The sequence below is a fragment of the Belonocnema kinseyi genome, chromosome 10, assembly GCF_010883055.1.
Source record: "Belonocnema kinseyi isolate 2016_QV_RU_SX_M_011 chromosome 10, B_treatae_v1, whole genome shotgun sequence".
Lineage (NCBI taxonomy): Eukaryota > Metazoa > Arthropoda > Insecta > Hymenoptera > Cynipidae > Belonocnema > Belonocnema kinseyi.
Window position 1 is genome coordinate 37,320,536 of NC_046666.1, and position 24,702 is coordinate 37,345,237.

The 24,702-nt window shown below is 28.9% G+C and overlaps 1 protein-coding gene across 3 annotated transcripts in view; it reads right to left on the bottom strand.

Moving 5' to 3' along the window:
- The window catches only part of LOC117181852 (repressed by EFG1 protein 1-like), a 119,085-nt gene that overhangs the window by 8,258 nt on the left and 86,125 nt on the right, over positions 1 to 24,702 (bottom strand). For all 3 annotated transcript variants that reach the window (XM_033374854.1, XM_033374852.1, XM_033374853.1), the window contains 5 exons: positions 23,120 to 23,300; positions 15,986 to 16,120; positions 11,257 to 11,408; positions 10,805 to 11,174; positions 5,860 to 6,049 (listed from right to left, as the gene is read on the bottom strand). In XM_033374854.1, coding sequence (XP_033230745.1) covers positions 5,860 to 6,049; positions 10,805 to 11,174; positions 11,257 to 11,408; positions 15,986 to 16,120; positions 23,120 to 23,300 — 1,028 coding nt within the window. The remainder of the gene's footprint in view (positions 1 to 5,859; positions 6,050 to 10,804; positions 11,175 to 11,256; positions 11,409 to 15,985; positions 16,121 to 23,119; positions 23,301 to 24,702) is intronic.

Consider the following 24,702-nt stretch of genomic DNA (forward strand, 5'->3'; position numbering starts at 1 on the left):
ATTTTTTGACGATTGAAATAATTAAATTATTTATAATAATTGAACGAGATTTTTCACAAATAAACAACTTTCATATTCGAGTTCAACAAGTTAAAATACATTAAAAAAACTCGGATTCAATCGTCGCGTGTAGTTGGCTGAGCTCATTTTCTTGCTTCTCTAACCAGTCGTCTGGAAAAACACGCGCGCGGCGTGCTGCGCGCAACTTGAAAAATCGACATCTTTTTTTCTAACAGAGATTAAGGGCTCAAATTTTCTGAAAAACTTCCTTAAACTATGTACTTTGAGACTGTATGTATAGTGATGGATAATTAAAAACTTTGTCACTCAACTTTTTCATTTGAACGTGCGAAGTCACAATACCACGAAAAAATGTTTCCAAAATTTTCCACTCAGCCGGGAGATGCTTCGGAAATTTCGGACAACTTTTACTACTTTCAAAAATAGTTGAAGAACATGCTATTAAATTTTCATGAAGAAATATTGATTTTCGGCTGAGCATCAGCGAATTGAACTCAAAAAATCATAAAATTATTTTCAGTACAAATTTCACTTAAAATACGATTTTGACAAGGTTCCTCCAAATTTAATAAAAAATAAATACCATATTCGGATTCAGCACCCTCGAAAACATAAAGATAGACCATTTCTAGCCTGTTGTAAGGATCTGGTCACTAGTACCCATTTTTAGGGGTGGTTGCCGCTCGCCTATTTGTATCTCTGTCTCTATTCCATCTTAGCCACAACTTCCTATCTTTTTCTATCCATGTTGTTCACAACCGTCTATCTTTCTTTATCTTTGACTCTATCCCTTGTGGTCCCAAGGGCCTATGTTTTTCTATCTTTGTTGTTCATAAGTGCCTATCTTTATATATCCTAGACTACCCACTATCAGCGAAATATTGTTTTAATTTATATCCATTTGAATCCATTCAAAAATGTAGTATTCATATCCGTTTCGAAAATAATATATTTCGAATTTCAAACTCCCGCAAAGTAGTATTAAACCAGCAAGGGTTTATATACCTAACAACAGAATTCAAAAGCTTTACGACTTACTAGTAACTAGTAGAAGATCGAACTCTGCAAAATCAAAAAGAAAAAAAGTGGGGATGAGGGGGCCCCAACCCCCTGTGCGTTACCCGTTTAAGCATTGTTACACAATCTGAGAGAAATTTGAAATGACTTGAATTAAAAGTGACGTTTATTATATGTAGGGAAAAAGCCCGCAAGCGGGAAAAAAACCACTAAATCTGATAATTTATTTTATGACAGAAAAGTAAATAAGAAGAGTGGGAAGAGGTAGAGGGGTCGAAAAATGTAATTCGTTGTTAGACTCATTTCCTGAGGAAGTCTTTTGGCATCGCGTGCTTACGAAGCGGATGAAAATCATATTTCCCGAGAGAGGAGATATGTTTATAAGGTGATAATGATGCTGATTAATAGAATTTAGTGTCGGTTTCTTTAATATACTCTGAAATATTAGGTAATTGAAATTCTCTGTGAAAGACAGAGTTTTTGGTATATCTGGGAGTTTTTGTGATGCGTTTGAGAAATTTATTTTGTATAATCTGGATTTGATTGATGTTACTTTTTGACGTACCACCCCAAATTGTACAGGCGTAGGTTATGATTGTTCGGATAAATATTTTCTAAACTAGGATTCCATATTCTGGTTTAAGACTCGAGTGTCTATTGATAATAGGGCTTAAACGCGAGATAACCCCGAGAGCTTTTTCTTTAGTTTCATGGATATGCTGCTTCTAATTAAGACGTTTATGGAGTGTACCCCCTAGATGTTTCACGGAACTTTTCCATTCTATTGGTTCATTAAACATTTTTGGTGGATCTATTTTGACAGGCTTTCTGACTGAGAAAAGAATTGATTCTGACTTTGATATGTTAATTTTTATTCTCCAAAGCTTAGCCCATTCCGCAATGATTTCAAGAGCTTTGTTAAGTAATTTTAAGATTTTCGGAACTGACCAAGAGGAAGTGAAAAGTGCGGTGTCATCTGAATATAATCCAATTGTAACTTCGGGGACCTCAGGGATGTCGTTCACGTAGATAATAAAGAATATTAGACCTAAGATGCTGCCTTGGGGCACACCCGCTCGAAAAGGTTTCTCTTTTGAAAGTGTGTCGCCTATTTTGACTGAGAATTTTCTGTTAGTAAGATAAGAGCTTATAAAGAGAATGAGTCCTTTTGGTAAATTCTAATTTATTAATTTTCTGAGCAGTCCCACATAACAGACACTGTCAAAAGCTTTTTCTACATCGAGGAAAACAGCATCAGTGTGTTTTCTTGGATTGAAATTTAAGCTAATGGCATCGGTAAGTTTGAGCATCATTTACTGCGTAGAATGACCTTTTCTTAAACCGTATTGTTGTGATTTAAGGATGCTGTTTTCCTCGAGTTGATAGTTTACGCGAGCGAGTATTATTTTTTCAAAGATTTTGCTCATTGTATTAAGAAGAATAATGGGCCTGTAGCTGGTAGGATGATATGGATCCTTGCCTTTTATCTGAAAAACTAATATGCGAGCTATTTTCCATGAGTTAGGAAAGTAGCTTTGTTAAATACAGGCATTGAAGATATTAGCGAGGAGGAAAAGACAAGAAATCGGAAGTTTTTTTAGGACTAAGTTTGAAATTGAATCAGAACCGGGAGCTTTGTTATTTTTAGTAGTTTTAATTTATTTTGTTAATTCCTTATGGTTTATTTTCTTGAAATTATCGGTTCTTGGGATTCTATGAAAATAGGACACAATTTTTTCACATTCCGCAATGTGCTGAGGGTCTGATGGTTCATTATGTGGAGTGAAGTTACTCTCATAATTTTCCGCTAGTAGATTTGCTTTATCGGTAGGAGAGAGAGCAAACGTTTGATCTGGATTTTTGAGAGGGGGAATGTTAAATCGCGGCTTCGTTAGGGCTTTAGTCATACGATAAATAGAGTTATCTTTAATTTGAAGTTTACTGACTTCTTTATTACAATTTTTGCATCTGTGCTCTTGAACTTTAATTGCTATGGTTTTCCGAAGGTGGTTATTGATGTTTTTAAAAATACAGCTTTTAGTTTTTTGGTGAGTACGGCAGAGTTTATTGCGAGTGTGGATAAGGTCTTCAATGTTGGGGCTGAGAGGTGGATCGTATTTGTTAATGGTAGTTTGAGGAACTGAACTTTGAATGGCAGTTTATATGCTAGAGGTTAAATTGGTTATGGCGTCGTCAATGTGGGAAGTGTTTGTCATTGAAGGTTCAAAGTTAACGCGTGTTTCTAGGGTTATGTTGAATTCTTGCCAATTTGCTTTTTCCAAATTATAGCAAGGCGCGACAGGGGCTTTTTCACAATTTGTGAAAAGACTTAGAAAGACTGGACGATGATCTGAGTCAAGCTCATCTACAGTGAAAATGTCTTGGTTGTAAAAGTTACTTTTGGAAATTGAAAATTCAATAAGGTCGGATTTATGTTTGGTGTTGTGAGGGAAAAATGTATGCGAATCTGGTGCTGAGATTGAGAGATTCTTATGAATTATAAATTCAAATAACTTTTTACCGATTTTGTTAGTTGTTCTGCTATTCCAGGCTAAGTGTTTAGCATTTAGGTTTTCTGAAACAATTACCGAGGGTGCAAGTTTAAATATTTTTCTGTAGTCATTCTTTAGAAATTCGCAAGAGGGCGTCTGATAGAGCGAGACTATAGCATATGGATTCCCGTGAATTTTTATTTGTATGGCAGTAGCTTCGAGAGCTTCAAGTTCAGGAATTATTAATTCATGGGGATCAATATTTTCTTGAATTAGGATCGCGGTAGCTCTATTTGAGTTATTTCTGTATAATTTATAGCCACGAAATAGATTAACGCGTGGGGCTGCGCGTAGTAAAGTTTCACTGAGCAAGCAGATGGTAATGTTATTTTTGTAGAGGTATGTGGCTAATTCGTGTCTTTTTTTAAGAATACCTTGAGCATTCCAAAAAATTATTTGTAAACTGTTATTATTTAAGGTGGCCCTTTTCGATAGCAAGTGCAAGTAAATTACTTGTGATCTCGGTGATTGAATTTATAGCTTCATTAATGTTAATTTTTCCCCTCATTATGTCTGTGGTTGAGGTTGTAGCTCTTTTTAAGAGATTTATCAGATTTATTTTGATAACTTGAGAGGGTGTGTTTTTATTGTGTGTTGATTCAGGAATAGTTTTATTCTAAGGGGCATGAATTTTCTTAGCGATTGGTGCCTTAGCTCGAGTATTAGCAACTTTATGTGTTTTGTCTGTCTGCATAGTTTGAGGCTTTAATGCGCATGCCTGTGATGTTGCGGCGGCGACTGTGCTGTAGAGTGGTAAGTTTTGCGGTTGCGAGGCACTGTCTAGAGGGGTGCGATTGCTTATAGAATTTTCGTTTTGTGTGATCTCTTTAGTTAGTTTATTGGGAACAATTTCCTTGGGCGAATTGTGTGTTTTTGGTTTTTTAATAGCAGGTTTTTTGGTTGCTTGTTTAAAAGCAGAACAACCTCTTTAATTAGCGGGGTGGTCCCCAGCACAGTTAGCGCAAGTGACCGGTGTTCCACGTGTTTTTCTGCACGCAGAACTTTGATGCGCAACCTCGCACTTCACACATCGTGGAGTGGCGTGGCACATGTCAGAGACATGGTGGAATCTTTGACAATTCAAGCACTGTGTGGTTTCCTTGGGTTTGACATATGGCTCGATTTTAATTTTAATGTAGGCAATGGATTGCAGTTTAATTAGCTCTTTCGCTTGGAGCGTGTTTGGAACCGTTACCAGAAGCATTGGTAAGGCTTTCTTGGATTGTCGGTTTCTCATGCGAGCAACTGACGTAATAGTGAACCCTTCCTCTTGGAGTTCGGAATGTACTAAATCCTCTGAGTACGCGATGGGGATATTCCTGATAACTAGTTTGATAGGTGGAGAGTCAATGCTTTTATGTAAATAATATTGAAATCCTTGCTGCTCTAGATTTGAAATAGTTTTGCGATAATCTTCGATAAACAACACGCGAACGGAATAAACATCTGAGCCTTGATTGTAAACTACTGGTTTAGATTGACGTGAATCTTTTAAAAGTTTATGCAGGACGGTATAGGGGTGATTAACCTCGTCTACAATAATATTTATTAGGAGTATTTTTTCCGAACTTGTGCTTGTATTTTTATTATTTGCATTGTGCGTGTCAATGACTGCTTTGGGGTTTAGATGTTGCCGCGCTTATAACTGACGTTCACGACGTTCTACTGCTTCCTCTGATTGAGGTGGTCGAAGGTTGGCCACTGCTAAAGCTGTCCAAACCGCTAACGGACGCTTTGGCAAGTTTTCGCTTCTTATTTTTCGATGTTATAAGTGACCATTTGTCATCTACTTCCATCCTAGAGCTAGTTCCTACTGGGCAGGAAACTGGATTTGAGCTCTGTGACATAGTCACAGAGCGCAAGGTTTCGATCAATCAATTTGATGCGTCTGATAGACCAGAATCTATCAATCTATCATGAGCATGGGAGCTACTGGGAAACTATCAATTTATCATGAGCATGGGGAGCTACTGGGAACCTGCTGGTACTAAATCAGGAATGTACGTCAACTAGCGCGAGCCTTGCTAAAGGTAGACGTGGATTAGCGGAGGATTCGTTTGGATAGAACGACTAGGATTCATAAAGATAGGATTATCTCATATTCAAAAAAAGATAGAAATGGATTCACTTGGATAGGAAAATAGTTATTTAAAAACATAGACGAAATTTTGGTTTGTCCAGCGAATAGATGTAGACAACTGTTCTATTTACCAAGTATTTTTAGGAGCCTCAAGTTATTTTCCTTTCAATTAAAATAAAGAAAACTTACATGTATTCAGGACTTTTGGTTCGCTTGCAAACTTGTGATCCTTTCTTTCAGAATACCATTTTGAAATTACTTCTCTAGGTGACACGATGAGTTTTGGGTCTGAGCACTGCATCGAATAAATATTTTCTCCATATGGAGAGGTTGATTGTGGTATGAGTTTGTTCGTGTTTAATAGCGTGCGAGCCCAAGCCTGTAAAAAGTTTAATTGTTAGTTTAATTGTTACCAAGAGAAGCAGGAAACAAAACGAATATAGGTTGGAACATTACTCTCTTACGTCACACATTGTGCCCTTCAAAGTCTAAGAACTTTCTCATCAGTGATGAATTTTATTACCTTTAATTATCAGCTTTTATATTGATACCTTGGATCAAATCCGAGAAATTAGATAAAACAGTTACAATCAGTTGAAATGAGGAAGTTTTAAATCATAACACGAAATCTTTCTAATTGTTACCACTTTAAATTGAAGTTAATTATTAATTCGTTTCAGTTATAAATTGTAAAACTTGCGTTACTTAGGGACTTATAAACACATTTTTAACCATCAGTATTTCTTGTGGATATAATTAAATTGTTCAATATTTTTAATATTTAATTATTCAAGTTGAAATATGAGATTATAAAACTTTCAGTGTATCAACAAATAAGATCAATTATCAACCAAAAATAGAACAGTTAATTCTGCAGTTAATGAAACTAATTTTTAAACAAAAAACAAAAAACAAATTAACAGACAGTCGTATTCAACGAAAAAATACGAATTTCCAACAAAATACTTGAATTCTGAACAAAATATAATTCATTTTGAACAAGTAATATTAATTTTCTACCCAAATAGAAGAATTTTTAACAAAATAGTTATGTTTTCAAGCTAGAAAGTCGAATGTTTTAGAAAAAAGTTGAATTTTAAGCCGGAAAAGAATAATATTCAACAGTAAAGTTCATTTTTAACTAAGAAAGATAAATTAGCAACAGATACTTGAATTTTTAAATGAAAGAGATAAATTATCAACCAAAAATTCAATTATTAAATTTTAAGTTCGAAAACAATTTTTTAAGTTTTAAAAAATAATTTTCAAAAAACAAAAATAGAATAGCCATATTTTCATATAAAATAATTATTTTAAAAAATCATAAGAATAGTTCAACTTTGCACTAAATAGCTTAATTTTGTACCAAAACTAGTCTAAATTTTAATTAGAAATATGAATTTTAAAAAGAAAAGTTAATTTTTAACTAAATAGTTGATTTTTTACCAAAAGCATTAATTTCGACAAAAAAGATTAAATATCAACAAAATATATGAATTTTCAACCAGTACTTGAATATCTAACTAAAAAATGAATGATGAACTACAAATGGAAAATTAATATCTTAGTTAAGGAAATTCATTTTCTGCAACAAAAAATACTTTTCAACAAAAAAGTCTCAAACAAACAGATGAATTTTAATCTAAAATGATGAATTTTACAAGACTGGTTTTCAAGAAAATAAATTAATTTCAAACTAAAATAATGAAGCTTTAACTGGAATATATAGATTTTAAGTTTAGAACATTAATTTGTAGCCAGAAATTAAACGAAATTTTAAAAAAATAGTTACATTTTCAATTAAAAAGATAAATATCTTTAACCACAAGATTAATTTCTATCAAATAGTTCCACTTTTAACTAAATAGTTGAATTAAAAAAAAAAGCATGGCATTTTAACAAAATAGTTGCATGATAAATAAAATAATTCAATTTTAACCAAATATTATATGTTTTATCCAAGCCAGATGAATTCAGAACCAAAAATATAATTTTTTCTAAATTTAACATTTTTCAATTTTGACCATTTCTTTCGGAAGCAGTTGAAATTGTCTAATTTATAATTCAAAGCATTCAGAATTGAACATATTTATTCTGAATTCCAGAATCTCGAAATTGAATTATTTCATATTGAAATTTCAAAAGAGAACAATTCCAAAACGTTAAAAATTGAATATTTTCCTATTAGAATTTTCAAAAAAAGATCGATTAAAATTCAGAGGAATAAAAATGGTATTATTTCTTATTAAAAGAATTCAAAATTCAATAATTTAAATGTGAACATTTTTAATGTTTAATCAATTTAAATACGAAACGGTTGAAATTTGAGAGTTTAAAATTGAAAACTAAAGTATATAATTCAAAGTAAAAGCTTCTGAAATTATATAGTTCTAAATTTTTATTCAATTCAAACAATTATTAGTAAGCATTAAAATTGGTTGGAAAATTTTTCTAAAATCGAAAAATAAATTCAACTTTATTTTTCCCGCCCAAAATGCATACATTTTCAAATCTGAACCTGTAAAATTGAATTATTCAAAAAAAACTTAAACAAATTCAAATTTCATCCAAAACAAAAATTAGTCCCGAAGTATTGTGATATTAAAACTTTCTTGTAATCTAACCCTTAAAAATTTCCATCACTTCAAGTAAAGTAAATTATTATAACTAACCGTTTTCAAATGGTCAATTATACTTTTCTAAATTCAACTCTTTTAATTTTCATCGTAAAATTTAAACTTATGATAGGTAAAAATTTTTAAGTTAACGTTTACCATGAAACTTCCGAATTCTAAAATTAAAACCATAAAAATTATTGTTTAATTATTCAATTATTAAATAGAAAAATTGTCTGTTAAAAAAAAAGTTTAGAATGTGAAACTTTATGGAACATTAATAAAAACTTCAATATTCAATGCCTGGTTCTACAATCTGCTTATTTTTAAGGGTTTAAAACTTTAAATTTTTTTCTAGAACAAAATGATCAGACGCTCTATAATATTTGCTACAAGTTTATTTTATAACTGTGCCGTAACAGTGTTACATCGAAGTTCTATAACCCTGTTACAATTGTGTTACAGATTTGTGTACATACCACAATGCGAAATTTTTTACATTGTATGTTAAAAACTATTATATCAAATTCCTATTACAATTTCTGTTTGTATGTACCTTGGTTTGGCACTGCTTATTCAGATATTGCAAAATAATGTTCAAATTTTATTTTTCCTGATCCTAATAGGACCCTCTTGTAGTTGTTTATTCCTTTCCCCTTTTATATAATTAGCACCGAAATTTAAAAAAATATATTTCGACCATTTGAATTTTCCCGCGAAGAATGACGTCACTAAGATATAGCCAATCGATGGTTTTGGAAAAAAATACTGCGAGCGTGCTCAAAATTCAAACTTTATTTGTAAAAAAACATGTTTCTTAGTCAATCACATTTTTTTGTTTGAGTCAAATCTTGGGGATCAATTGACATAACTTAATTTTATTTGTGGCAAGTTGTAGAGATAGAAAAGTTTTGAAATTCTTAAAAATTTGTAACCAGAATTTTCATAATTCCGAAATTCCAACTTCACGAAATTAGTAAATTTTATAAATTGGTCATTTCTTTACTAATTGCTACATATATTACTAATTTCCGAAGATTCTAATTACCAACAAATAAAAATACTGAAAATTTCAATCCCCCCCCCCCAAAATATTTAAATTCAAAATTTTAAACTATGGGCGTAAGCCTGTATACCAATTGTAATCAAACAAAATAATAAAAAAAATGTTTCTCGGGAAGTTGAAACTTCGTTAACAAATATTTTTGTAGTATTAGGTATTTTCACTTCAATAATCTATAAGAAACTTTGACAATAATTTATAAAATTTCAAAAAAAAATTTCAAAATTTTGAAAATGCTCTCAATTTTTTAATTTTGGTTCGAAATATCTGATTAACGAACTTAGCCTTTATTTTGGGGACCTTCAGAAGTGTATCAAATGCGGACTTGATTGGACAAATCCTTTAAAAGTTCGCGTGGCTACAACATTCAGGTGACCATACATACAGACATACAAACATACAGATATACAGACATACAGACATACAGATATACAGACAGGCACCGATAAAATTTTATGGTTTTTGGATTCTGTGAGTGCCGAAACGTAAAGATCCGTTAAAACCCAGAGATTAGAAATTTGGACGATTACATTACATTCTCAGGAATGAGGATGTAAAAAATGGAAAATTTTGTAGCGGTTCATTCACACATTTTGTGGAATATTTTTGATTATTTTTTACTAAATGTATAATTTGTCAGGACAAAAATAACTAGTGGTAACAAATTTAAAAGAACTTCAAAAAGGATAGAACATTTTTACGTTTATAATTTATGTTGGAATACAAAAGATACTCAACGATATTGATTATTATCTCAGTATTGGACATACTTTTTACGTTGTCCCAGTTATGGTCGGTTTACCTTATTACAAACTGAAAGAAAAAACAATAAAACTTCCTTTTTTCCACAAAAAAAGGAAAGAAAAAAATTCGTTTTCCCTTTGGACAAAAATAAAAAAGAGGAAAGAAAAATGAAGAGGCAACCAACCAAATCCCTTTCTTCTCTTTTTTAGTTTTCTTATTATCAAATTAAAATAAAAAAAACATTTGTAAAAAATAGTAACCAACGTTTCGATACTCCTCCAGCACCCGTATCAAGGGAAAAAAGAAATCAAATAAAATAAAAATAAAATTTTTAGCAGGCAGAAACAGCATCGCATCCACGATGCTCTTCCCTCTGAAACTTAGGAATCCACACCAGACAGTCAAGTGAAAATTCAAAAGGGAAAACAGTTATAAACAAACCTGACACAGAAAAAATCAATGAAAACAAAAAAAATTTTCCTCGTTGATTGTTTTTTTTAGATTATAAAAGAAGAATTTTATGGTGGTTGTCCGAATTTTTTCGTTAGATTATTGGTTTTATTTTCAGGAATTCTTGACATTAACTTGATTATTAGACGTTAAATAGGATTTTAAATTTGAATTTAATTTGATTTAAATTTCCTAAATTTCAATTAGTCAATTCCAATCAATATTAATCTATTAATAATAATAATTTTTTACTATTTAGTACCTTGGCAGCAGCAGTGAGTTCTGGATTCAGCCTCAGATCTTGAACTCTGTGCCTTCTTCTGTACTCATTATGTACCAATAAGGCTTCCTTCTGCCACTCCAGCTCATCAATTTCACTCTGTTCTTTTGGATCGATAAAATTGATTCTTTTTCCTGAACAGGTACCAACAGGCGGGAGAACGTTCTCTGTGAAGCTTCCGAGAAAGTTTCCAGCTGGATTATAATTACAGACCACGTAGACTTCTCCATTGCGATTCCTAGACATACCAACTCCGAGTTCTGTACTATCACGCCAGACCACCTGAGTGAAATGACCAGTTTTTAAGGTCGTTGGTTCCTTGGTATAAACGTGCTGCGTTTCTTCAGCGTACCTAACAAGTTATAATAATTGATTAGTCATTATCAATAATAATTTTTATTTAATTAATGGAATTATCTGATCAGGACACTCACCATTCATTCACTGGCTCCTCACCACCCACTAAGGTTTTTGGATTTGAACTCCACATGCAGTAAAGATTTTCTCCATAGTCTATATTAGCTCTGTGCTCTAATCTACCTCTAGTTGCTAAGACGTTGGCCCATTCTTGACTCGCTCTACAAAGCTGAAAATATATAGATTACGGTTATTTAGAGTTGCGTAACTCCGAGCAGAAGCTCTTATAATTTCGGTCATGTATCCATCCTTCCGTCGTACTTTTTCCCAGAGAAAAGAATGAGTGACGGGAAAGAAAGAAGAAATGGAGAAGCAAACGAAAGTGAGAGGAGAAGAACTAGGGAAAGCGACAAAAAATTAGAGAAATATTAGAGAAAATTAGTCTAGCAGAAGTAGGGGAAATCAGAGGAATTGTGGGAAAATAAGAGTAAGGGGAGTAGCGAAAGTTAGAGAAAATTAGGAGGGCATAGGTGTAGGAAAATGCAGGAGGGGAAAGAAAGGATAGAGAGAGGAAGCGAGAGGAAGGGAAGAAGGTTAAGCGACAGAAAGTGAGAGAAGGGGGAGTAGAGGGAGTAGGGAAAGTGAAGAAAAACAAAGGGAAGAAGTTAGGGGAAATTATGGGCGGGTGAGTAGGGGAAACAAGGAAAAGGAAATTAAGGGGAAATGAGGGTGAGAGAAACAGGGAAAATCAGAGGAGGAAAAATCAGAAAAATTAAGGACAATACGAAGTAGGAAAAGAAAGAGGAAATTATAAGGGCCATATAGGTGAAGAAAAATGCGAGAAAGGTAAGTAGGGGTAGTAAGGGGATACGAGAGGAAGGGAAGAAGGATAAGCAAAGATAAGTGAATGGAGGGGACGTAGGAGAAACGAAGGAGAATGAGGGAAGAAATTTGGTGAAATGATTTAAAGGGAAGTAGGCAAAATGAGGAGAAAGTAACTGAAGGGGAATTGACAAAATTAGAGGAATTGAGAGAACATAAGAATAGGGGAAGTAAGAGGAAATTAGGAATTGGGTATAAGTAAAGGGAAATTCAGGAGAGAAAAGTAGAGGAAGTGAAGAAAAATTAGAGCAGAAATAAGGGGAAATAATGGAAGGGGAATAAGGGGAAATGAGGAGAAGGGAATTGAGGTAAAATTAGCTAGAAGTAGAGAAGTTAGTGAAGGAAAAATTAGAGCAATTTAGTGAAAATAAGTGTAGAGGAAATAGAGAAAATTAGAAGAAATTAGAAAGGGAAAATAGGTGAATGAAGGGGAAGAAGGGAAGATGATTTGAAATGAAGGAAAGGCTAGCGGATGAAAATTTCAAAAACTTTCTGCAAAAAAAATTGTATTAAAATCTTCCGCATTATTTTTTACAATATTAGAAATCTTCTAAAATCTTTTTAAACTTCCTTTAATAATTAATTTTTCATGATAAAAATTTGTTTAAATTTTACAACTGAATCTAAAGAAAATTGTTTGATTTTCACGAAACCTTTTTAAATTCTTGCAAAGCTCCTTCCTTTCGACGTCATCAAAAATCTTAATTTTTTTGCATTTTTGGAAATGTTTAAAATTTTTAAATTATTTTTTAATCTGTCAAAAATTTCTAAATATCTATTAAACTTAATCAAATTTTTTCACAATTTTGTGATCGCGCAAGATTGAAAAATATTGATTTACAATCTTTCTTATTTTTCTATGAAACTTTACGAAATCAAATGAAATTTTATGAAATCTTTTTCAATTCTTTCTGAAAATTTATTTCGCAAAATAAAAAAGCATGTGGTATTTTCCCAGGGAGCTTTATTCTTTTCCTTGAAATCATTCAAAATTCTTTAAATACGTCTTATTATTTTGGAATCCTAAAAAATATACATTCTGTTTTTTATTTTTTGAAATGTTTTCAAAATTTTAATTACTTTGAAATATTTTCAAAACATCTAAACCTTTAAATTATTTCTTTTGAAAATATTTGGATTTTTCTTACATTTTTTTAATACTATATAAACATCTAGATTTTAATTTAGACGAATTTTAATTTTAATTTATTTTCAAAAAGCAAATAGCATTTACAATTATTCAAATTTTTTGTCTTTAAACAAAATCTGCATAATTTAATAAAACTTGAAACTTTTCTGATTCTTTTATTAAAAATGTTGAAATCCCTTGAAATCTTTTTAATTATTCTTTTGAAATTAATTATTTTTGTTAAAAGTCGTTAAAAAGTCATTAAAAATATTCCTAAGAATATATTTTTTTTTTAATGTCATCCAATTGAAAACTTTTAAAATTCCTAAAAAGCTCGATTTTTGTAATTCTGCATTAACTTCTAAACTTTCTAAATATCCTTTTGAATAATTCTAATTTTTTTTTAATGTGTAAGAAGTTGTTCATAAAGTTTTGAGATTTCTGAATATCATTAAAACATTCTGCATAATGTAAAAAAGTACCTTTAAATCTTCCGGATTAATTTGGACAATTTTGAAAATCTTTTTGGATATTTTGCAGTATTTATCTTTTTAATTATAAATTAAAAGTACGATTACTATTGATTACTCATTTCGCGAATTAAACAATTTCCTTAATAAACCTCATTAAGAAAAATAACAAAGAGACTTGTATAATATCTTTTAAGAAAAAAAATGAACTTTTAATAGTTGTAATGGAGTGAAAAATTGTAACTATTGTCTGATAAAAAAGGAAATGTATGAATAGAACAAATAATATTTATATAAACATTTTGAACCTAAACTTTTCTTAATATATTCGCTTAGCCTTTTTGGTCAAATTTATAATTCAAATTAAAAATTTGACTATTTTAAGCTAGAATGTCCAGCATAGAACGTCGTTAATTACATATTAGAAAAATTATACACAAATGGAATTGTTCTTTTTCATGATTAGCACACCTTATGAAATCAGAAAAATATTTTCTCGAATAAAAAAAAAACAGTTTTCTTAGGTATACATGAAAATTTGGTTAAAAGAAACAAATTACTATTGATTCAACCAAATATTTGGTTGAACCAACAAAATTTCTTTGTTGAACTAACCAAATACTCTATCTATTAAAATATTTGGTTAAAGCCACCAACTGATTTAGGCGGTTCAACAAATATATTTTATTTTTTCTATAAGAATATATAATAATATATTCTAATGAAATCAATAATATATCCTATAATATTTTATTTCCCATATAATAACCACAATCTGTGTTTGAAACAAAAAAGAAATTTTGTTACATAATAATCTATCTACTAAAATATTTGTTTAAAGCCACCAACCAAGTTAGTTGGATCAACCAAATATTTTGTTTTTCATATAATAACCATCTTCTGTGGTCGAAGCAGCAAGTAAATTTTGTTGATTCAACCAAATATTTGTTTACCCGGCAAAATTTTCTTGTTGAGTAAATCAATTACTCTACTACTAAAATATTTGGTTAAAGCGAAGAACAAATTTAGGTGAGCCAATAAAATATTTGGTTTTTTCATATAAAAAGCATATTCTATGGTTGAAGCAACAAAATCTTTGTTGATTCAACCAAATATTCTACTGACCCCACAAAATTTCTTTGTTTGAGTAACCAAATACTCTATCTGCCAAAAGGTTTGGTTAAAGCCGCAAAAAAAATTTAGTTGAGCTATTCAAATATTTTGTTTTCTATTTAATAACCACATTCTTGTGTCGAACCAACCATAACTGTGTTAATTCAACGAAATATTGTATTGACATAACAAACTTTCTTTGTTAAATTAACCAAATACTCTATATACCAAAAAAATTGATTAAAGAGAACAAAAAATGTATTTGGGTCAACTAATTTTTTTATATGATCGTTTTCCAAAACATTTAGTTAAAGCTAGTAACTAATTAGTTGGATGAACCAAATTTTTTTTTCTCCATATAATAACCACATTCTACGGTTGATGCGACAAAAATTTTGTCGATTCAACCAACTAGTTTTTTCTTGCCAAAATATTTGGTTAAAGCCCCGAACTAATTTATTGGGATCAACCAAATATCTCATTTTTCATATGCTAACCACATTCTATTGTTCAACCAACAAAAACTTTGTTGAATCAACCAAATACTCTATCCACAAAAATATTTGTTTAAAGCCACCAAAAAAAACTTAGTTCGGCCATTAAAATATTTTGTTTTCTATATAATAACCACATGCTTTTTGTTTAACAAAAAAAAATTTTGTTGATTCAATCAAGTCGTTTTCTGAGTGTGTGAATTTTTCCAGTGACAGAATAGAATGAAACCTTTCCAAAGGAGTGGCTAATCCTATAAAAGATAGTATTGTTCCAATATATGCGACTTTGTGGGTCATAAACCTTTTATAAATTACGTAAAACTTTCTGAGAATCAGCGTTATAAAACTAGGACGTAAAAGGAACAAAATTTATTAATTGATTTCCGCGCTTTTTGTTTTCTTTTTTTTCTAACACTATGGCAGAAAGGAATTTATTTAAAAACGAGATTTACTCAGAAAAATGGTTCAAGTACATTTTTTCTTGGGCAAAAGGTCAAACAAATATTTGATTGATTTAAATATATATTTGTTTTGATACAAACCAATTTTATTTATATCAAATTCGTTCCTTGTTGTAGTGACCAAACAAATATTTTTTTTGCTTCAACCCAAACAATTTTCCATGTGTTTTTTTCTAAATATTCAATTATAATTCTTCATTGAAAACTCAACAAATTTTGGTATCGTTAAAAAAATTTTTTTTTTAATCAAAACTAACCTGCTTGTTGAGACGTAAGGGCGGAACTCCATGTCGTGCTCGATAGAAGTTGTGTGTATCAAGGCAGAGGTTGACAAATTCCTTGCTAGCACCCAATCTGCGCACAGACGGTTTACGCGTTTCAGTCTTTGTAATCTACAAAATACAGAAAATTCCATCGTATTTAAAATCAAAATAAAAAAATATTATGGAATTAATAACCAAAAATAGTTTGTTTTTTTAAAATAAAAAATACTAACTGACAAAAATGATTTCCCATCATCATACAAGTTCATCCACCATCGTCCGAAAAAAATTGACTGTCAATTTTTGTTTCACTTATATTAATAGATGATTGATTCAAGTGTTCTTAACTTCAATTTTCAAATTTAAATTTAAATTTACATCTCACTAAATCATTTCTTTTCTCCTTTGATATTAAAACATACTTTTTAAATTGATGATTAATTTTTTTATATTCACCAAGTATGGATTTAATTATATTTTTAAATTTCACAAGCATTCATCCTACCAAAACTAAACTTAAAGTCCTTTGGAGTAAATAGCAAATTTCAATATAAAATAAAAATTCAAATATAAAATTTCCGTACAATGAAATTCCCGAAATTATAATACTTTTATAAAAATCATCAAAATTGTAAAAGTTTAAAAATGAGTAAAGTTTCTGAATAATAAAATTGCCGATTGTGTAGAATGTTACCGGATTTTTAAATTCCCGAATTATTAAATGGCTAAAGTTAAACAATTTAAATTTGTGTATATTATTTATTCATTGAAAATACAATAATCAAATATTTTTATCAGACTTTTAAAAATAATATTTCAAGTTATTAAATTATTGTTTGAAGAAATAAGAATAATTAAACAAATATATATTTCTGGATAAATAATTTTGGTAAAAAATTTTCCTAGTGTATTAAGAAAAATTACAACAATTTTCTATTCGGAATTTTTAAAGAGTCGACTATTTGATTTTTCGGGATTTCTCAGTGTTCTCCAAATTGTAAAATTCCCAAATAACAAAATTCCGAACAGAAAATTATCGAATTTAAACAATTGAGAACTTCTTTAATAAATTATATTTATTTATTAAAAACACAATATTGAAATATCTGGATCAACAAAAATTATTCTTTGGGTGATCGATCTAAAAAAAAAATTTTCCTTGAATTTGTTGATGCAGTTATTTAAAAATATATTTCTCAAGACAAAAGAACAATACAAGTTCAAGGTTTTTATTAGAAGAGTAATAATTTTTAAAAACTATTATGCACATTTAAAAAAAAACGTCTTTTGGCACATTTTTTCAATTATAATAGAGTTAATAACACACAATAAACTCTTCAGGAATTTTATTATTTGGAAATTTTACAATTTAGGTTTTTTATATAAACTTTTTAATAACGGGTGTTTTCTATTTCGAGTATTTTCTTTTTTAGGAATTTTTAAATTTTGGGAATTTTCTTTTTCTGGATTTTTTCAGTCGTCCCTAAAATCTTTTAGATTGACGTTTGTGATATAAAAGTGTTTAATTCTGAAAGCTTTACTTTAAAATAATTTGAAAAATTTTTATTTGAAATTTTTTAACTTTATTTTTAAATCCTCCAATTTTGAAAGATGCTTTGATTCAAAATTTCAACACACTGATCGTTTAAGCCTCAAATTTGAATTCCCTTTACATTTCGATCGTGAATTATGATACCGTCTTTTTAAGTTTTCGCTTTTGAATGCCTTCACCTATATAGAATTTTTTTAAAGAAAATATTCGAAGATGTTGAAAAAAATTTAGAAACGTTTTGTGAATTTTGTAAAGTTTTAATATAGCAGAAATATTTGCTTGCAATTTATGGGCAATATTTAAATAATATTTTATTTTATAAAATAAATTCTAAGAGAAAATTCAAAAATATTTCAAATGATTTCCTAAAATTAAAGAAAAAAATAAACCATTTTTGCAGCGAAATCTTGTAATTTGGCAATATTACAACATTTTAAAAAATTTTCAAATATTTTTCGTTGAAATTTAACTATTTTATTAATAAATATAAATTTTTTTGTTTGAAAAGAAATTTTTTAACTTTATACACTTGGTCAAAAATTCATTAACTATTAGGTTGAAAATTCGACTTTTTTGGTATAGAATCAATGTTCCTGGCTAAAAATTCATCATTCAAGTTGAAAATGTTACTACTTTTTCAAAAATTCAATACTTAAGGGACATACTAAATTCGTACGTAAAAAATTTTTAAATTAATTAAATTGTTTGATTTTGAATTCAATCATATTCAAAATAAAAAAATTCTGTGGAATTAATAAATAAAAATATTATTTTCTCATATGGAAAATACTGACAATATTTTTGTGGAATAACTTGATTGATTCAAATTTTCGTATCATTTTATTTTCAACTTTCAATTTTAAATTTTCATCTCATTGATTAACTCAAATTCTCCTTTGGCCGTTAATTATATTTTTTTAAATAGATCATTAATTATTTTTTCAATTATCATCGAATTAATTATATTTGAATTTCAGGAGCATTCATCTTAGCAAAACTAATAAGGGAAACTTGCTGAAATTTCGTATGATAAGAGTCTTAAGAATAATCTAATGAGGCCTATTAAAACTTTCATTAATGAGATTTATTCTAACAAATTAAACGACTTCCACTTAACGAGACTGCATCATTTCGCGCTCAATGACTATTAATCAAAATCTTTCGTCGCTACCACTCGATTTTTTTGCCCCGTTTTATGCCTCGCCGATAATCTTGCGTGTCGTCGCGTTCTCATTCATGTTAAACTTTTCTTTTTCTTTCTCCTACGTTTCACATCTTCTAGATGACGTGATCAAATTTACTTTATAATAATTACATTTTTTCAAAGCCGCGGAAATTCCACAAACTATCCAATAGTTTTCACCGTAATCACCATTCTCGATACTTTTACATTAATTACATCTGAAATAGGATACACTTCTAAAATGGCCTTAAGGTGCTTCAAAGAACTGCGGTTTTCGTCCCATCAAAAATACGTTTAGAAGCATGAATATTTTTATGTAATATTTTTACCGCATAGTCTAAGGGCAATTATACCGGCTTTGAAATAGAGATTTTTCCGGAAATTGTTTTTTTTTTGTTGTTGAAAATTAAGTGTTTGCACCTGTAAACTGCAAAATTCCGGCAATTGTGTATACCTGTCTGTAGTCCCGGGAAAAATAAGAAAAATTATACAAAATATTAAATTAAATTTTATTTAATGATAAATCTATCCAATCACTTTGAATGTCATTTAATACTACATGATATGCGTCTTAATAATATTTGTCTGGAAAGTATCTGTGATTTAAATTTAATATTATCATGTTAAATGCGCAATTATGAAAAATTTTAATTTTAAAACCTATAAAGGAAAGTTAAAATTCACAAATATTTGTTTTTTATTTTCTCAATTTTGAAACACTTAATTAGGATCGTTAATAATTTTTTAATTTTAAAAATTAAAATTAAATTAATCCTTAAAATTAAAAAAAAAAACTAATACCCTTTAATTCTTGGAAATCCTATTAAACTTTTCTCAATCTAATTAAATACCTTTTTATACCCCTTGAAATATTGTAAAAAATTTAAATCCTTGAAATCTTTGAAAATTTGATCACATCCATTAAAATACTTTGAAAATATCCTGGAATCTTTTTGAATATCCTAAAACCTTATAGATCTTATAAAATTGTTCAAAATCTTCTGAAATTCTGAAAAATTCTTTAATTCGCACATGTTTTTTTAAATTACTTAAAACCATTACATTTGTTTAAATCTCTTGAAAATTCGTTAGAATCCTTTGCAATACCCTACAATGTTAAAAATCTTTAAAATCTTTAAAATCTTTAAAAATTATCTTAAAATTTTGTAGACGCTTACAAATTCTTGGGAATCTTTTTAAATACCCTTTAAGTCAATCGAGAAATGTTTAAAATTATTGAAATATATTAAAAATGTTTGAAATTTGTTTTTTAATTTCAAAATCTTTTGAAATCCATCAATTTTTGTAAATAAATTCCTTGAAATCCATTAAAATATAAATTTGGTTAAAATCCCGTGAAATTGCATAAAGCTGATAATATTCCTTTTAATATCTGGAAATATTTGAAGCCCTATAAAATGCTTTGAGGTCCAGGTAAATCTAATAAAATATTTTATTGAAATTCTTTAAAATCCTTAGGAATTACAGAAGTCCTCGGAAATATAATAAAATCTCTTTAAAATCTTTTGAAATATTTGCAAAGCTTGGAAATTTGCTAAAGTCCTTTGGATTCTTTTTCAATATTCTTTTAATATTTAAAATTAATTAAATAAAAAATTAAAATGAATTAAAACATACATTTATATAATTTACTTTACTAATTCCTTATTAAGTTATTTGATTCATAGACGTGAAATTCGTTAAGTAATAATATAATCAATAAGAATTGAATCAGTTATTAATTAATAATTAAGTATTCGTTACATTCTGTGTTGGGTAACTGGACATGCAATATCGAACGTTGAGTTGCAGCGTAACCGTTCCATTTGCGAGGTCCGCTAGAAACAGCAGCTGCATTTTTTTTTTATATTTCTGTGTTTTCAATTGTATTATTTCTTTTTCACTCACTTTAAATATTTTTTTATATTTTCAAATATTTTTTAAAGGGAGGTGGGCACATGGATAGTCCGTGTTTGTAACAACACACGCTTTATTCCACTTCTTATCCCCCAATAAAATTAATTTTCTAACAACCCTCGCGGACCGAAGGAACCGACTGGAGCCTCTGCAAAGTAACCGTAAAGACCTCATTCGGTCCCTTTTTAAAAAACTAAAAAAAACAGCAAGATCAATTTTTAAACTGTTGAAATTCGGATTCTACGTTAAATTTTCTATTGGAAACTCGCAGAGTATTTGGAATACTTTTTTTTGCAGCGTTAAAAAGTTAAAAAAATATATAAGATCTATAACGCCTGTTGACTGCTACTTACAGATGATGCGTTTGAAGTGTAGCAGTCAACAGGCGTTATACGTCTTGTATTTTTTTAAACTTTTTCCCGTTCACAAAAAGTTATTGCGATTATTCCGTGACCTTCTATAGGGAATTTTAACGTAGAATCTGACTTTCAACCATTTAAAAGTTGATTTTGCTGTTTTTTTTTTTTTGTTTTTTCAAAAGGAACCGAATGGGGACCCAATGGGGTCTTTACGAGTACTTTTTAGAGGCTCTATTCGGTTCCTTCGGCTCGCCAGGGAAAGAATATGAATTTTTAACCAACTTAGTGAATTTTTAAGAAAATAGTTAAATTTTTAAACGAAAAAATTCCTTTTCAATTAAAATGAGGTCTCTTGACCGACAAAACTGAATTTTCAATAAAGACGAATAATTTTCTAGAGAAACAAAAACATATTTTCAACCAAATGTATAAATTCTTAACTGAAAATATAAATTTTCAACTCATAATGATTCATTTTATACCAAAACAGACGAATTTCCAACAAAATAAATGAGTTTTCAACAGTTAAAAAAATAATCTTCAACCATAAAAAAGTAAACTTTCAACAAAACTGTTAAATTTTCAACTAAATAGTTGAGTTTTCGACTGAAAAAATAAATTTTCTACAAAAAAGACAAATTTTCAACAGAATACATGAATCTTTAAACAAAAAGTTCAATTTTTAAACGAAAAAATCAATTTTCAACTGAAATAAGGAATCTTTATTTCAACAAATTAATTTTCAACCCAGCAGATTAATTTTCTACTAAAAAGACGAATTTCCATAAAAACCTATGATTTTTCAAATAAAAAAAAAATTAAATCCAAAGTGAAATAGTTGTATTTATACGGTTAAAACAATCATTTTTAACCGTGGAAATTAATTATTAACAAAATACTTAAATTTGCAAGCAAAAAAATTAATTTTCAACCAAACAGATGAATTTTTAAAGAAGAATGTTAATATTCTACCCAAAAAGACTAATATTAATTATCAACCAATAAAGGAGCAGTTACATTTTCAGTTGAAAAAAAATGTTAACCAAAATAAAGAGTTTTCAACAAAATAGTTATATTTTTAATCAAGCAATTGAATTTTCTACGTACACCCTACATTCTAAACCATAAAGATGAATTTTCTAAAAAAAAGACGAATTTTCAATGAAATATATGAATTTTTTACTAAAAAGGATACATTTTTAAATAAAAATGGAATAGTTATATTTTCATTTGAAAAAACTAATTTTTCATTAAAAGAAAAAATTCAGAAAAATAGTTCAATTACGAACAAAAATAAAAATAAATTTTTAACAATATACATGAATTTTGAAGTAAAAGAAATAAATTTTCAACCAAAAATTAAATAGTTAAAAAATAGTTTTCAACCTATGTATTAAAAAAAAAAATTTCAACAAAAGAGAATGTTTTTGAAGTAAGATGCAGTATAAAAAAAATAAACATATGAATTCAAAACAAAGCAGTTCCACTTTCAAAAAAAATGAAAGATTCAGTTTCTACGACGACAGAATAACTTTTAAACTTAAAAGACGAATTTCCCATTATTTATATAATTCATTTGTCTTCTTTAAATTCTAAATTATTAAATTTTAAAATATTTACTTTGAAATAATTTAAAAAAATTTCTTTTACTCTAATTTAAAATTTTTTAATTTAATTTTCAAACTGTCGCATTTTAAAAGAAGTTTTGCAGCATTTCATGTCATTTAAAATTGTTATATCATAAATGTTTAAATTTTAAGATTTCAATTATTTACCCTTTTAATTTTCAATTGTGAATTTTGAATGCAGATTTTTAAGGTTGTTCACATTCTAACTCCTTCAACTTTAGACTAGAATTTATGAAGTTCATATTTTTTTGTAATTGTAATTTAATTAGCTCTTTAAAACTTGTAATTAAAAATTATTTATTTAAACACTTTTTAATTGTTTAATTTCAGCCCGTCAAAACATACATGAATCAATCCCCGAGTGAGATATTAAAAGTTCCCTCAGATTCATTTTTTAAGAAAGGTTTTTAATTTTCTTAAAAAATGAAAAATAAGCTTTCTTGACATGTTTTACAGATTGAAAAATAATAATTTTTCAATAAATATTACCGGTGTAGACGAATATCTTGCAGAATCCGGAGATGCTGAAGAAGACCTTGCACTACTACATGACATTCCATCGCTGCCAAGACTACTATGGAAACTGCCATGTAACGAATTAGACAATGGCCCAGGAGAAGCTGGTGAGGCCGTCAACGGCGATTTCGATCTCACCGAATCTGCTCTCGATCTGCAATTATAATCCAAAAATGTAAAACAAAATATTTTAATATATCTCTATTACGAATGAACATGATTTCGATTTAGGCTAATGGGACGACTGAAAATCCCGAAAAAGAGAATTCCAGACATTGTTGAATTTCCGAATTTGAATATTCCCGAAAAATAAAATTCCAAACAGAAATCGTCGAATTATAAAATATCTGAACTGGAAAATATCCAAATTTAAACATTTAGATTTTTCAAAAATAAATTTCATTCATTTATTTAAAATACGTTAATGAAATATTTGTATCAAATAAAAATTGTTTTTAATGTTTAAAGTTTCTGAATTTATTGTTTGAATTAAGACTAACAATAATTGAAAAAATATTTTTCCTGTAGGCAATTTTTGTTCAATTATTGTTATTTTGAATTCAAACAAGGATTTTGGGAAATTTAAACGCTACAAATAATTTTTTAATAAAAATATTTGATTATTATATTTTCAATGAATTAATGAAACTTATAGACAACATACAATTCTTGAGGTTCGAGAATTTTCTAGTTTGGATATTTTATACTTCGGAAATGTTATTATTCCGAAATGTTATTAATCGGGAATTTTACAGTACAAGGAATTTTATTTTTCGTGATTGTTCAGTCATCCCAGACTGATAGCACTTTTGACTGCAAAAAGAAAATGATTCAAATATCCATCGATAAGTTCATAATTACATTTTGATAATGACACCTCATTTCTTAATCTGAAGTCTTGTTTGATATTTGCGAAAGCGAAGACCTCTCTACAAAAAGAACAATAAAAATGCGTAGTCTCTAACTTTAATTTAAAATTATTTTCTGCGATTTTGTTCCTTTCTCTTAAATTATCATTGTTTGAAAATACATTTAGGATTTTTTCCATCTCAAAATAGGCTAGCATGTTGCTGATTTGGGAACAAAAATTTTTTCACGAAATTTCGAGTATCTGAGTTTTGCCCTCTATATAAAAAAAACAAATTCTTTCTTTAATATGCTATAGTTTTTTATATGTAGACGCTCTAATTATCTTTTTGGATTCTGGTAAATTTTACCATACTGGTTTAAAATCTGTCAGAAAATCTAGAAAAAGGTTCAAATTTACGAGAAGATTTTGTTGAAAATGTGAAGTCAATTTTCACACAAAATATCACACATTTTTTATTAATATTTTTTGGTTTGAGTTTGACTCTCAATACGGTAAATATTCGGTGAACGGGACGACTAAAAAATCCCGAAAAATAAAATTCCCTACACTGTAAAATTCCCGCATAATGTTCACATATAATAATTTTTCAGAAAAATCAAATTCCGGAATTCTACACTTTCCCGAAAAATAACATTCTCGAATAAGAAAAATCATGAATGGGAAAAATGTCGAATAGTAAAATTTC